The sequence below is a fragment of the Girardinichthys multiradiatus genome, chromosome 7 (genome assembly GCF_021462225.1).
Source record: "Girardinichthys multiradiatus isolate DD_20200921_A chromosome 7, DD_fGirMul_XY1, whole genome shotgun sequence".
Classification (NCBI taxonomy): Eukaryota; Metazoa; Chordata; class Actinopteri; order Cyprinodontiformes; family Goodeidae; genus Girardinichthys; species Girardinichthys multiradiatus.
In genome coordinates, this window is record NC_061800.1 from 14,314,048 (window position 1) to 14,330,527 (window position 16,480).

The following is a 16,480-nucleotide window of genomic DNA, read 5'->3' on the forward strand; positions in this document are numbered from 1 at the left end:
GAATCTTTGAAACTGTATCTGAGAAATAATGTTATGGACCAAGGTGAAAAAGAGTCTACAGTCAACAGAAAATCAAGATCTTTAAAACTGGTCCTGAAGCTCAGAGAGGAAAAAGTAAAACTGCAGCAAAACCTTAAATCCTGGCAATGCTGATTAAATCTAGAAGGAGAGCCAGTATTAGAGCAAAGTCTCTGCACTGGCTACTTGTTTTTCTAAATTAGTTTAGCAGTTTGCAAATTATTTTCAATAATCTTATTGATCAGAGCTGGTTTCACTTTCTAAAAAAGCTTCAAGGTGCATTAGTTTACAAATTGTACTTTTCCAAATATCCCCGAAGCAAATCCAAAAATTAAAGAGAGGCCTCTATGTGACCTTTAGTGCCATTCTTTTTCCGCAGGCTTTAAAATGAAGTTGGCTCACTGTCTGCAGCTGTAACAGCTGGAAGTCATGGAAATGCTTTTCACAAGCCTTAGCAGTGTGTTAACAAGATTTTTTTTTTAAACAATCATCCAAATGTGAATTTGCAAGGGTCACACACTGACGAAACCCTGGCTCCGCACTGATTCATCCTAAAGGGGCTTTGTCAGGTTGAGACCAGGACTCCTTGCAGGCCAGTCAAGTTCTTCCAAGTAAAACTCCTTCATGTCTTCACAGACCTTGATTTGGGAATTGATAGTCAAGTTGAAACAGGAAGGGGCCATTCCTAAACGGTTCTCCAAAATGTCTTGGTATGTTGAATAAGGTAAGGTAAGTTTATTTATATAGCGCTTTTCAGCAACGAGACACTCAAAGCGCTGTACATACAATTACAATACAATCACAAAGCAAATAAACTCAGATACAGACAGAAAAACAAATCAAATGATAAAATCAAACAACAGAGGTAATTTAAAAAAGTAAAATAAAATAAATAGAATAGAATGATGGACAAGAAAATGAAAGGGACTGAAAACGCAACTAATCATGCCTAGATGGCACAGTCAAAGGCCACTCTAAACAAATAAGTTTTTAATCTTGATTTAAAGCAACTTAGGGTTTCAGCACTTTTACAGTTTTCTGGCAGTTTATTCCAGATTAGTGGAGCATAAGAACTAAAAGCTGCTTCTCCATGTTTGGTTCTGGTTCTGGGTATGCAGAGTAGATTTGAGTCAGAAGACCTGAGAGGTCTGGTTGATTGATACACTGACAACAAGTCTGTAATGTATTTTGGTGCTAAGCCATTCAGTGATTTATAGACTAACATAAGTATTTTAAAGTCTATTCTCTGAGCTACAGGGACCCAGTGTAGGGACGTTAGAACCGGGGTGATGTTCTCCACTTTCTTAGTTCTAGTGAGGACGCAGGCAGCAGCATTCTGGATCAACTGCAGCTGTCTGATTGAATAACTAACGGTTCCTTTTGCTAGAACCACGGTGCCGAGCCTACCTCTAAAAGTCCAACTCCATAAACCCCTCTGCACCAAACTTTACATCTGACACAATGCAGTAAAGCAGGTGCCATTACCCTGGCAACTGCCAAAGCCAGACTCTGTAATTGGACTGCCAGACAGAAGGTCCAGTGAACCTGTCTCCACTGCAACTGAAATGTCGCATTGCATTTGATGAAAGGCTTGGATGCAGCTGCTCGGCTATGGAACCCCATTTATGAAGCTCACTACACACTGTTTCTAAGGCCACATAACATTTGGAGATCTGTAACTACTAACTGAAGTTGGCGATCTCTGCGCACACTGTGTCTCAGTAACTGTTTTCCACCCTATATTTATGTGGCATATTGCTTTGTGGCTGAGTTGCTGTGATTTCCAGTCACTTCCACTTTGTTATGATACCACTAACAGTTGATGGTGGTTTATCTAGCGAGGAACTTTCACAGCTGGACTTTTTGCAAAGGTAGCATCCTATGACGATACCACACCGGTACTCATTGAGCTCCTGACAGTGACTCATTCTTTCACAAACGTTTGTAGAAGCAGTCTGTATGCCAAGGTGCTGGATCTTATTGACCTTTGGCCATGACTGTCAAAGGACACATGTTTGACCCTCTGTTAGGGGTGGAAAATTAGGGAAATTGTAATTCTGTCCGTTTATTTTACCCTGTACTGGATGGGTTACATGGGAAATGCTACATAAATGAAGGACTGAGCAAAAGCAAACTTACTTAAACTAAACCAAACAACAGGACCGAGAACCACTTTCTGAGGTGGTCTCGGTGTGCTTCCAAACGGACTCCGGTGCGGTTTGCTTATGGTCTGAATACAAACCGGCCCCGATCCGAACCAACTACACAGAAAACGTACGTCTCTTTGGACTTATCAAGCCAGCCACCGTGGCCGGTAGCAAAGGTGTACGTTATACTGAAATCATACCTGTATGTTGCTTAGCAACGCCGCTACCGGCATGTTGTGGGAGTGGGCACATAGAGAATGCGTCTTCTTCGGCGTTCAGCAGGCATTCTCCAACACCGTTCCAAAATTATTAATAGAACGTCACGAAATCTGTGTTGAATGAGCTACTCTTCACCCTTACAATAATAATGCAGCTGTAATAACGGCACAAATAAGCAAAACAGAGTTGTTGCCCGCAGCACGTCTAGAGCTGTTTTCCTAAATTTCCGGATCTGTACTCTGTCCCGCCCATGTCATTTCTGTCCAATGGGAACAATGATCATCACCTGCGTGGGTTTGTTTACAAGTAATAGTTCACTTGCAAAAAGTACAATGTGAAAGCAAACCGCACCAAACAAAAAAAATTAAAGTCCGCTTTTGGTCCGGAGCAAAAGCGGACCAACGGACTTTCCTGGTGTGAATACACCCTTAGTTAAAATAATTTTATGTATATGCAACATGCAATTATTAGTTCTATCCATATATTTGATGCAAGCTTTGTATAAATGCACACACAGTGATTCTGAAATATTGGCGTTAGTGTTATTAGTGTATTGTTCAGATAAATGCTAACAATCACCTTTTAAATATTCTAATAAAACACTATAACCAAATAAATAGAGAAATACAGAAAGTGCGCAGTTTGAGAGTAGAAAGCACTGTATCAGAGTCATTATCCAATATTACACAGCACTGTGTGAACATGCAGAAAATATAAAATATGCAAAGACCAACCTTAAATGTAGCAGGTCTGTTATACTCTGTGTGGAATGTCCCATCTCTGGAAAACACAAAAGGCACAACGCACCAGAAGTAAGTGGTGAATGATGTATTTTCTTTAGCTGCAAAAGTGACATTACTTTCTAAAATGCACTGAGGTGTGGAGAGGTGTCTGACATCCAGCTGAGTGTCTGGTGACTCACTTGTAATGCAGCAGCTCTGCTCCCTCATGTTTGGCGCTCGGGTTCACCTTCACTTTTTTACAGAGTTTACGGCCCTCTGAATCTCTGGAAGAGATCAAAAAACAGAAAAGAAACCATGTTGTTTTAAGGTTTCAAATGCTGCCTTGCAAACAGAAATAAAAAGCCATAAAAAGAAGTCCTTTCGAATCCTCACATTTGAGTAATTCCTGCTCCACTATAATTTGATGCATCACATTGTTCCCCTGTATTTGACTCTTGCCATCCCACTCCACAGAAAGTGACTTTTTTTCTCTCTGTATTTTTCTCTCTTTGCCCACAGATACTGAAACCTGGTATTTACCATACAATGCATGTGAGGAAAACTTTTTCCCCTCAGTGTTTGACATTAAATCAGGTAAAATGTTTCCTGTTTTCATTACCATAATTATTTCAGTTCATTTAATTCCAGAATAACATGAAAAAAATATATTTTAGTACTTTTAGCTAGGCCAGAGGTTTACCTAGGTGGCGACAGTGGTAGGGATTTTTCCTGTAACCGGTGGGTTGCCGGTTCAAACCCCAGCTCTGTCTGTCTCAGTCGTTGTGTCCTTGGGCAAGACACTTCATCCGCCTTCCCTGCTAATGTTGGTCAGAGGACTCGGTGGTGCCAATTGTATGGCAGCCTCACTTCAGCCAGCCTGCTCCAGGACAGCTGTGGCTACACACTGTCAGTGTGTGAATATGTGTATGAATGGGTGGATGTAAAGTGAGACTCCGGGTACTTGATGAAGTGCTTTACGAGTACAGGCCATTTACCATTACTAACACTAGAATTTACTACACGTTTAAACAATTTACAAAAGCCCTGATAAATATGTCATGGCTTTCTCAGATTTTAATTTGCAACATTTGAGTTAAATGCACAACAATAAATGTATTTTAGGCCAACACACCTCAAACACATTGCTTCCTTGTGTGACATCCTGGCAAAATCAAAAGAAATTTGGCAAGATATAAGGAAGAAGATTGTGGAACTCCAATTGGGTATAATTACCAGATAACAGAAGGTGCCACGTTCATCTGGTCAAACAACTATATGCAAACATAAACGCTACAGGAATGTCCAATCGTGATACCATTCAGTAAAGAGATAGGTTGGGTATCAACCCCAGAACAAAAACAAAAGACCTTGTGAAGATGCTCACAGACGCTGGTAAGAGTGTTGATATCCACAGTGAAACCAGTCCAGTACCAACATGGGCAGAAAGGCCACTCAGATAGGAAGAAGCCATTACACCAAAAGCAACATAAAAAGCCAGATTGCAGTTTCTAAAGGCACACAGGGCCAAACAAATGCAGTTTTTGGAGACTTGTTCTGCTGTCTGATTAAGCTGAAATTGAAGTGTTTCACTCTAATAACCCATTGTAAATTTAAAAGAATGAAGAGGAAGGTTTAAAGCCTAAAAACACCACCCCAACAATATAACACGGGGATGTTTGCATTGTTATGGGGGTGTGCTTTGCAACATGAGGTACTTCAAAAGATGACATCATGTGGAAAGAAGATCATGTGGAAATACTGAAGCAACATCTTACAACATCAGCCAGGAAGTAAAGCTTGAGTAAAAAAGAGACTTCTAAATACACTATATTGCCAAAGGTACTGGATCCCACCACCAAATCAATGAATGCTAGGGTTCAAATTACTGTAGGTGTATTAGGTTTGGTGCGGAGTTACTTGAATGGCCTGCTCAGAGTCCTGACCCCAACCTTCTTGAACACCTTTAGGATAATTTAAGAACAGAGGCTGCATTCTGGTTGTTTCATCTAACTATGATCACACTCCTAAACCTCGAGACAGACGTTTACCGAATAGATAAAGTTGCTTTTGCTTATGACAATATGAACAAACTGAACCTTAGAGATTAAGACTAGGATGTCATCAAAGTTCATGTACATTTAAAAGTAGACAGACAAATACTTTTGGTTTTTTGGTGTAGACAATGACCCTAATCATACTGACAACTTGTTACAAAATTGCCTAAAGACAACAAAGTCAATGTTTCAAGTGCCAACTAGAAAGCTCTGAGCTCACTACTGTAAAAGATTTGACAGGTGAGCTGAAAAGCTATGTTTTAGGAGGGCGGCCAACAATCTTGATCCAGTTCCACCAGTCCTATAGAAAGTCAATAAAACAAGTCATTATTCTGGCACTGAGCACACGGATATAACTTTAGCTGTACTTCATGTCAGGTGGTAAGAAGAAAAGGTTATGTATCTTTTTATATATATTGCTTAAAAATGTATTTAAAAACTGTATTTATTTTCAATGACTATTAACAATTGAGAAAGAGGTATGATATTACGACATAAATGAGCTACATTGAATTTCAATGTGATATGCAGTAAACGACTCTCCTTACCTAATTTAATGTATTAGCAGCTGCTGAAACAAACACTGAACTACAGCATTCAGTGTGGATAAATGTCGATGAATATGTTCCACTTGCCAGAATCAAAACATTCAATGTAATTGGAGTGGAAATAAAAATGAATCGAGCCACCTACACGTACTTCACACTTGCTATACTATACCTGTATGAGCAGGCACACAGTACTCCTCTTCTTTTATCAAAATTAAACATTTGTCTTACAGATGGGTGAAGTATTCAGAAAGGGAGAATTCAGTTAAAGCTGCAAGACCCACTGCAACACAATTACAGCATATACTCAGTGTTGTTTTTCATCAACATAAAATCTGTGTAACTGCATGTAAAACCAGGCGGTAGTTCAGATAAGGAGCATATAAACAATGGCATACAAGGCTGACTTCTGATGGCAGATGGCGGCAGTAAAGGCACAACAGGAGCAGATGTAACCCTGACACACACCGCATTTGGAGATGACGTGGAGTCACCTGATTCAAGATCAGTCTGCTGCTTCCAACAGCTTGAAAAACTTCCACACGAGAGAGTCATTCAAAATGTCTTTAGAAGGGGCAGTTTTATATAGGTGACCTTGCTCAAGAAGAAGATTGAAAGAAAATACTATACAAATTATATAATAATAATTATTATAATATAGTTTTTAGTTCTGTATTGTGTGTTACCTTTTAGCCAACATGTGTATCCGCAAACGTATTTTGTTGTTTAGACGTTGCTTCCACGTGGATTTGCCATTTTGGCAGCTCGAAAACTATAATTTGTTAAACCAGATCCCAGAATGGTAAGAGTTCAAAATGATATGTGTCTCAGTGTTCGCATCTTTTCTGAAACAATGACGTAGTAACTCCACCTCTCTCTCTAACCCGCATGTGCCTCTTTGCCGCCATGTTGTTATGTTTACCTCGCATGAGTTGTCTACACATGGCTGGCATTTTTGCCACTGTTTTTGGTGTTTCTGTGGCAGTGTCACAGCGCCACCAATGGTCCCAGCATACATACTACAGCGTTTTCACCGGTGCTGCGTGCACTTGTGTAGACGCATATTTTTACTAAATCTTTCTTGACACGATAAAATTTTTTGACTTGTTTAGAATGTTTAGAATGATTTATAAAACAAAATGTGTCACGTTTTAAATAAATAATACACCATTATGTGTGTAATGCCAATCAATACATTCAAGAGACAGACTGTTGAATTGGCTAATTGTGTGCTTCATCACCAGCTAGTTAGAAATTAAAGGATCACATATTGCTCCGATCAGTGAATGCACCATACCTACATGCCATCAGGTCATGCTGGCAACATTGCTCCTTGGTATGGATGTTGTTAGTGAACTGGCGTAATTGATCAGCCAGAAGTCCATGACCTTCTGTAGCTGTTCTGCTGCAAATACTGTTACGTAACAGTTGGAAAAATGTAACAGATGATAGAGAATACTGAATGGACTGAAAAATATAACCCAAATAGAATATAAAGATATCTACGCAACACCTGGAGAGACTAAATTCTAATTTTCTGCACTCCTACAGATTCCAAATATACTCCACATGTATGTAAGGGCTAAAAACGTTGAGTTTCCATGATAAAATGTTGATTAAGATTGGGTCCATTTTACCTTTCGTCTCCATTGCCGTCTACTGAGGAGATCACAGTGAAATAAAGCAGTAATGGATCGAACAACTTTAGAGCTGAAAGCCTTAAGGAAAATTGTAAAACTTCAAATGATCTTGTCTAAAACCTAGAAAGGATTTTAAATCATGGGCAAATATAAGACAGTGATCTAGCAAAAATAATTCTAAACTGTTCTGAGCTGCAGCATTTGAATAAAATAGCAGCAGGTACTCTGTAACCAGAATGTGAATTAGCCAAACAACTGAGTACCGTACTTATCTGCTTAACATTATTAATAGTTGAGTTGCTCTACAAGTGACTTGTAGAGGAAAAAACATAATGGCAGATTACTATGTTTCTGTTTTAATGTCTAAGTCAATTAGCCAAGAAACAAAACTCAGAATAAACGCAGCACAACAAAGGCAGTGAATGACACTACAACCAGCTTTTGTTCAATGTACACAGTCATTTACCGTCACCACTGGAATAACAGCAATCCATGCATCAATGGTCAAACACTGTGCTGAGCAGGAAACCTGTAAAAAGGTTCAATCAGTTTCCCAGATGTTAGTCACCCTGAGTAAAATCCTTTTCAGCTTTGGTTTAGACAACAGCGCATGTTAGTCAGCGATTTAGTTCAGATGACTAATTGAACATGATGGAGGAGAAGATTATTGCTCTGCTTGGTGTGTGTTTAATTACATAGGAAACATGTATGGTGCACAAATGTTCAGATAAATGTTGATTTAATCTCTCTATTAGACAAATATATCTTAAAAAGAAAGAAGCAGGTTACGCAAAGAAATGGATAGCGGTGCTGAGGTGGTATCGGGTGCCTGGGGATATTTTTAAGGGCTCTCTGGTCCTGGCCTAACCAAAGCAAGAGATCTGTGTGAATTCTTGGTCAACATGTGGTCACTGATTGGTGTTCCTGGAATCAACTTCAATAGCCAGTAGTCTTTGAGATGATGAGGTGTCTGGTTGGGAACACTAAGACTCATCTGTGCTTTTTGGAGACAATGTGGCTCTGTTAGCATCTGCCAGCACTGGGATGGGTTGTAGAAGTGATGGGTGATACGGCAAAAATAATAATGGTGCACCTAGGGCCTAGCACCTAAGAGCCTTTCTAAACAGATTTTAAATATTTTTCCAATTTTGCTCATTGGGGGGACTTCCTGGCCTGGCAACACCTTTGGATCCCCCCGAGAATGACCTGGAGAGGGACAATGGAAAAATAGACGGAAGGTGGGATGGATAACCCAAATAATTACCACAGTGTTACTGTGAACTGCTTCTGAAATGAAATGATTAAATGTAAATTCAAGCCATAATTGGCAAACAATTGAGAACGGTAAACACTGAAGATCTGTTTTTATCTACTGGTCTTCTACCAATGAAAAACTGTTTTGCTACAATAATTTTATAAGACATGTCTAATTCACATCACTGGTGCACTTCAGACAGTAAAACCTTTCAACGCCCTTATAGTGTTTAAAGCGAAAGAAATGGGAAAATGATGAGACAAACATTAAAAAGAGGTCATTTGTAAATGACTACTAACAGATTAATAGTGCAACAAGGGAGGGCATCTAAGAATTAGAATGCCAAAAGACAAATTCAGATCTAAAATCTTTGGTTCGTTCCGCTCTAAAATTCCCACTGCAACAGCCAAAAATCATATATCTTTCTATATGTTTTTTAGTCTCTTTGAAAATTCCAGAGGATTATGAAAGGGGCAGCCCAGTTCTCCATTTCCTTCCTGTATGAGATCATTCATCTCACTGGTGGAACCCAGTTGGCCAACACTCAGGTCGCTCTCATCTGTTCAAAGTGTGTCCTTCTGGCCACGGTAGCCATCTTCCTTGGCAGTGCCAGCAGTTCTCACGCTGTGAGATGCACTCTCCTCTCCTTCTCCCTCTGTTCACCGTGAGCTCTCAGCTGGAGCTTTGATTCGGAGCCAGCCCATTTGAGATGATGAAGAATTATGCCAAAAAGCACAATGCATTGCTGCAGAGCCTGGCGCTGGATCCATGTGTCCTACAGTGATAAACCCAGTTCACTCTAACTTCCCTTGTGGGTGTCTGAGCCAGCAGAAAATTCTGTTTAGCATTAGCACTCGCTCTAACATTCTGGAGCTGCTGGATAGAGGAAAGTAAAAAGTGAAAAAGAGTGAGTGAGACAGAAAGTATACACTAAAGACAGATATGCATCATGGAGTGCCTCTGTACTGAAACATGGACACCAGCACCTTTGACAAGTCCTTCAAACTGTTTTGAGTTTAGCTCTTTTTACTGTCTGCCTTGTCTTCAATCCTGGATAAGCTTGAGAGATTGTGAATGCTAGAGGAGATCTGGTGTCAAAGGTGGCTTACTTCCTTCCTCATTGTTTCAAGTGTTATTATTCATTCTTTCCTCTCTGCTGAGAAACAGAGTCCATGTAGTTGATGGGTTGACAGGTATGAAAAAGAAGATGGTGAAACTGAACATCAGAAGGGCAGAAAGAACAAAAAAAAGCCTCAGTCTAGGGAACAATGGAAGGGGATGCTTATGTTTAGCAGCTACAGGAAAGCTTCTTGGTTTATGGAGAGATGGATGGTTAAGCTGCCTGCTTCAAAATTAACACCTCAACCGGAACTTCTAGAAAAAGGTTTTATGGTCAAACACAAACATTGTTTCTCCACAATAACGGAAAAATGCTTGGAGAATTCAGGTTGAGGCTTTTCATTTTTAACTACATCAACTGTTAAGCAGGGTGGTGGTAACATCATGCTTTGAATCTGCCTGTGGTAGTGGTGCACGGTACAATGTGGGTGGAATAATAAAGGAGAATGGCTACCTTGCAATTTTTCAACTCCACCTTAAAATAACAGCTAGATGGTTGAAACTTAGACACTGGGTGTTCTAAAAGGACAATGACCCCAAACACACATCAAAACTGGGTTTGGTATGAAAAAAGGAGAATGCTTTGGGAAAATCTGATCTCAACTCTGATCTCAAATCTGAACTATGCTCAAAAGCCAGGATTATACTGGAAAACCAACCAAATAAATAAGCTCTATTGTTTGTACTAAAACAAGTGTCTAATGTTGAGCTAAAATTATGCCAGAATCTGCCAGAAGCTTATGGGTATAGAGAGTGCAGTTTCTCTGCAACTTAAAACGGTACAATTGTCCAAATATTAATGGGGTTGCGTGTATATCAAGTGCAGTTTATCAATAAAGTACCTTTAAAGCCAAGCAAGTTGAACCTAGGGTTGGGCATCATGTCTAGAGAATTGATTGGATTGGACGAATATGGGAGAATCGGAACGCAAGTGGGTGGACGACTACATGATAAAACTCTTCCAGATTCATAGTGTAGAAGTAACAGAGTGCCCGTCTTTGACATGCTGCCCTGGCCTTCCTCCACTGCCTCTTCCTCCTGCTCAGACACTCAGCCTAGCACAGCACTGCAGTCAGATTCAGGTGAATATAACAGTAAAATACGCCTTATACCAACATTGAAGCAGCAAACAAGTTATAATCAACTTAAAACAACTCAAATGCAAATACCCAGCTAACATTAGCCTATGTATTTTTTCATAGACAAACAACCTGAAATTGCTGTGAGAAATTCATAGTAAAATTTATCAAATGTAAAAAGTGCATAGAATTAAAATTAATGGAGAAGTTGAAACTCTTTAATCCAGAAAGAACACTGATTAGCAAGCTCATTTAAACCTTTTTGACCCCGACTCCTAAAAGAATCGGAATTGAGAACCACTAGAACCAGAATCAAAGCTAGGAATTAGAATCGGAATCGTTCAAATTCAAACAACGCCCAGCCCTAGTTGAACCACAGTGCTGTACAGCGTGGTGAAACAAATCCAGAAATGCTGCACTAAACAATTAGAAAAGAAGTTAGATGTAAAATAAGGTTAGATAAAAACAAAGTTAAAATAAATTTTTTTAAAGAATATGAGCCTCTATGTATAATTTGGAACCGGTTTGGGTTTAAGAAAATTTCCAATTCTCCTAAAGAAAAAAAAAAAAAAAAAAACTCCATTAATTAATCAAGCTTCATTTACATTTCTTTGAGGTCTTAACTGCCGTTTCCACATTTTAACTGATTTCTATTTGTCTTGCTAAGCACTAGAAAACACGCTGCATCTTGCAAAAGCACTCACAACCCTTGAGTTACAACCACAAACGTCAACGGATCCATAAAAGCAATAAAAACAATGAATTAAGCAATAAAATCCAACATCTACAGTAAAGCTAATAGGATAACAGCAGTTTAAACAATAAAAGATGAGAAAAGAAAAACTATTAATAAAACCAGCTTTCAGCTCAACTGGAATTAAAAGCCGAGTTAAAAGATGTCTTTAAAAGAGATTTAAATTTGTTCAAGGTGCACTGTATGTTTACATACGTTTTCAAACATAATAAAAATGGCTGAAACTAGGTGACTAGACAGTGCCTGTACATAAAATAGATATATTTTTCAATGTTTTATCATTTTCAGTTTGCGTTTATCTTTGCTTTCACAGAAATTTGAAACACTGGTTGTTCACATGTCAAGCTGACGGTTTAAAGCATAAATAGTGTTATCCAAATAACACCAAGCTGTAAAACTAAACAAGGAAAAAGAACTAATGTTGTCTATGCAGAAGAAACTGGTTTTTTCAAAGTTGGTCAGAAACTTCCTGGACAAAGAAGGTATAACTGTGAAATGAGGAGGGAAATTAGAAAAGACGGGAGGAGAAGATTTATTCCGATAATCCAATTACTTACCCGCAGTTGACCCAGGCAATGGTCCCCTGGCCCTTTACTGTTTGGGCAACATCAGACAGCAGTTTCAGAGAAGAGTCGCCTGATGTAGCTGTGGACAAGGAATAAAATGATCAGCCTTGTTACCAAAACAGCTCAACGGCCCAGAAAAGACAGATAATACTGTCAAGTGGAACAAAGACAAAACGAGTTGGATTACAGCAGAGATCAGTGTTCTACTGAAGCACAAGGTGAGAAAGAAAGAGTTCAATGGGTTTGGGTCAGAGCGATGATGGAAGAGGATTCTCTCATACCTTTCAGGGGGACATGTCCACACAAGTGGCTTAAGTTACATCCTCTTTCATCATTGTACAATAGCATCAATGACCAGAATATGACAAGATTATACTCCGACACAAAGGCGGAAATCGATTAACCACACCAACGTTTTGGGGTATGAAGATGAAAAACAGGCAGGTTTATAGGAGCTATGGAGCTCACCAGCTATATGAAAAGATCTTGATACCATGTATAAGCTCTGTCAAAACAGTCACTGACTGCTAGAGATAAAATACAAATGAGGTGCATTTTGCTTTCTGCAATAGGAAAAAGAAAACAATGTGTATCGGCTGCAGCAATGCATACTGTATTATATCAGACTTATCAGTTATGGCAAGCAATGTGGATTCCTTTGATCAAAGTAAACAAAGAGATATTCTACTCCTTAAAACAGTTCATCATTTTTATACTCCCCTGAAAGCAGTGTTTTATTTAATGAACAAACTGAAGGTTTTATTTGAACGGTCCAGGTCAGCACTATTTCTAGATGCAGAGGCACAAGCATCATTCTCCAGGGTACCAGCCTCAAAGAAGCACGCACAAAAATAAATAAATAAAAACCCATTATCAGTTAATGACCATGTAGGGTCCAAGAGGTCAGAATAAGCTGACCAGTTCTAAGCCCTGGTTATAACTGGCAATAAAGAGCTGCATCAACCAGGCTTGGACTGGTTGAAACTGATATTTGTCTTTCTTTGAGGTCTTAACTGCTGTTTCCACAATTTGACTGATTTCCATTTGTCTTGCTAAGCGCTATAAAACACGCATCTTGCAAAAGCACTCACAACCCTTGAGTTACAACCACAAGTATCAACAGATCTCCTTTGAATTTTGTGCGACACACAAATACGAAGTAGTACAAGCTCCATCCATCTCTCCATAAACCAAGAAGCTTTCCTGTAGCTGCTAAACATAAGCATCCCCATAGCATGATGCATCCTCCACCATGCCTTATCAGTAGGAGGGTGAGCTCTACATGCAGGCCAAAAGGCTAATTTGTTCAACCTGTTTATTGTGTGCTCTATGCAGTTAATGGCAAACTGCAAACAGGGCTTTTGATGGCCTTCTATCAACAATGGCTTGCTTCTATATTCAAACCCTGCTTTAAACTTCTCCACAACTTCCTACTTGACCTGTCTGGTTTGTTTCTTGGTCTTTATGATGCTGGTTGTTCACTAATTTATACCAAGATTAAATTGTACACAAGAGGACACTTGCGTATACGAGTACTTTTGCAAGGTGCTGTACATACCCTTGTATGACTGCTTTAAATGTTAATGCATGAGCACAATATTTCCCAGCTCAACATCAAATATCAGCATAATTAAAAAAGAAAACAATTGCATTCTTGCAATAGTCTAGTCAAAGTCCGGATATTAACCCAATTAAAATGCCATTCAATGACATTAGGAAAAAGAATGCTCGCAAACCTCAATAAATTGGGAGTAACATTAAAAAATGTTTGACCTAAAATACTTTTACAACAATAGTAATGTAGTTACAGGTCAGAAAACATGTAAAACGGTTCATCCCAGAGACAGTTCTACAGGCTGTGTAGAGTTTTAAACTCACTGCGTCTGTATTCTGGCTTATGTTGGTCAGAGAAATGATAACGAGGCCTGAATTCACAGGTTCATGTGCTGGTGGTGAGTAAGAAAGTAGGCAAGACTGAATTAACTGAAGGCGGAAAAATAATATGAAGTGGCTCGACATGGAGAGGTCGTAACACGCATGAGCGCATTTTCTATAAAACAAGAACATCTGAGTGACAGCGACTGTTCAACCAAAGCCAAAGATCAATATTTTAAAGCCTAATGCAGAAAAAGTATGAGGGCTGTGTGTGCCATGAATCATGAAACAAATATGTCACTGTGGGCTCTGATAGCCTCTAGTGTTTATGCTCACTCATTCCACGACATTTTCCCCCTTTTAAGAAATCTGCGATTGAAAATACAATTGAATCCTTTCAGGGTGCATTAAGGGCTCCATTACGCTAATCTTAAATTCTGTAATGCCCCATTTCCACTGAAGACCCCAGCTCTGCACGGCTTCACTCCACTTGGTCTCTCTCTACTGAACCCTTTGTGTTACCATTGACCCACTGACGGCTGGAGGTACGGCTCGAAGCCCAGAGTCCAGCCGCCAATGTAGTGCGCTGTGCTGCCATTAACCGTTACTGTGAGACATTGTCACATGAAAGTAATCTGTATGAAGGGGTAAAAAAGAAATAGAAAAACATAAATGCAATATAAATAATGACTGTATTGTCATGTATAAAATTATCCACTGGGTGCTCCTTCCTCCTACAAACGGTGGTTCACTTAGTTTTAGGTTGGATATTGGCACTCCACGGACTCAAGGGATTTTCCTCCACGTTTGACCCAATGCAGGCAGTCTTCTTATAGGCTGCTGCTCTCTGCCTGCTCCCTCCCTCCTACACATGATGGTTCGCGTAAGGACCGTGTGTGGAGGAGGGAGCTGGAAGAGAGCAGCTGCCTGTAATCGACTGCCTGCTTGAGGTCAAATGGGAGGAAAACACCCCCGAATCCGTGGAGTGCCAATATCCAATATCAAAACTAAAACTCACTTCATCACGCCGGACTTTTTCTGGACTTTAATTATTGTTTTTCAGAGACCACGCATGTCACTTATGTTGCCAAGTCTAATATGTTCCCTTTGAAAAGGATGCGAACCGTCTACATGTATATTTACACCTTGCATCCATGTGGTATTTTAGATCTCATGCTGACTCCAGCTACCTGGATTCCACCTGTGAGAGACCCACGGTTTACATGTTTGCAGAGGTTTTGCACCCTTGGCAAGCGAAGCAAGGTATGTCATGTTATAGATTTATATTGTTCTTAATTATACTTGTAAGGAATTTTACGTGTTATTCTATATAAAAAGTTGGTTTTATTACTTCGAATGCATCTGTGGCATACATTACATCGTTATATGGATACAAGTATGGTTTGTTTATTTATTTTATGACAATTTAAAGCTACAGAATGTAAATGCATTCAGTTATGTTTAGAACCTTGTTTATTAAACACTATGGGCGCCCAATTATGTTATGTTGTAGTTTTCACGGTGCTGGAAAGTGTTGCGAAGATGCAAGAATCCTGGATGCTCTGAAAGTGAGAATATCTGCCCCCTTTAGAGACTGCTACATGTAGGCTGTAAAACTTTAAAGGCTCTTTTCTAGTCAGTCTGAAATATACATTTGGAAAAGCGAAACAAATGTTCTATGATATGTTATTTTGTAGTTCCTTTTATATAGTAATAGCACAGCATCACAGCATTTTCAAAGTCAGTCATTGGTTTCGATTCTGATGTGCCCCATGTGGACCCCCTGTGAAAAGATTTTGGAGGCGCCACTGCTACATTTGCCACAGGATAAATGTTTGAGGAAACGTTCGGTTGATGCACACTGTACCTCTGTGTTCATCTGCAGATTTAACGTAGCTGATAAAAAAAAAATTCTAATTTTATTTAATTTTCCCAGAATGTGTGTGAAATCCTGCAGAGCGAATCATCCGGCCGTTATTATTAAAGATGTGCAGCTCTTTATTTAATTTTGTAGATGTGAAAATCTAAAGTGTTACATAGAGGTGGCCCTCTATTACACTTTTGACAAATCTTTAAAGGGTTTAATACAAACTTTAAAAACTTCATTTATGACTTAGAATTAGCCCTATTATTGTTTAATTGCAGTTTAATATTGTCATATTTGAGAACATACAAAATATTCACAACTTTTAATTTATAAAATACCTAAATAACATGGCTTCCCTTTATTTATTTTCATCATGCTAGAGGAATTCTGGACAGTAAAGCTGGCACACATTAAACTTAATTTCCACACCAAGTCTTTAAAACCTATTTGAGGTGTAATTGTGCTGTCAGTCAAAGTCTTTTGAAGGTGACTGCCGCTAACAGCCTCAAAATGAAAACGTGGAAATTAATTTCATCTTTATGTTCATTAAATTTAATTTTGAACAGTTTTTTGCACTTGCTTCAGAACAATAAATGACCCACCACCAATAAGACAAT

The 16,480-nt window shown here is 39.1% G+C and overlaps 1 protein-coding gene across 1 annotated transcript in view; it reads right to left on the reverse strand.

Moving 5' to 3' along the window:
• The window catches only part of pdia5 (protein disulfide isomerase family A, member 5), an 85,119-nt gene that overhangs the window by 52,560 nt on the left and 16,079 nt on the right, over positions 1-16,480 (reverse strand). The window contains exons 3-5 of the mRNA XM_047370450.1: positions 12,113-12,200; positions 3,307-3,390; positions 3,119-3,164 (exon numbers count right to left, since the gene is read on the reverse strand). Coding sequence (XP_047226406.1) covers positions 3,119-3,164; positions 3,307-3,390; positions 12,113-12,200 — 218 coding nt within the window. The remainder of the gene's footprint in view (positions 1-3,118; positions 3,165-3,306; positions 3,391-12,112; positions 12,201-16,480) is intronic.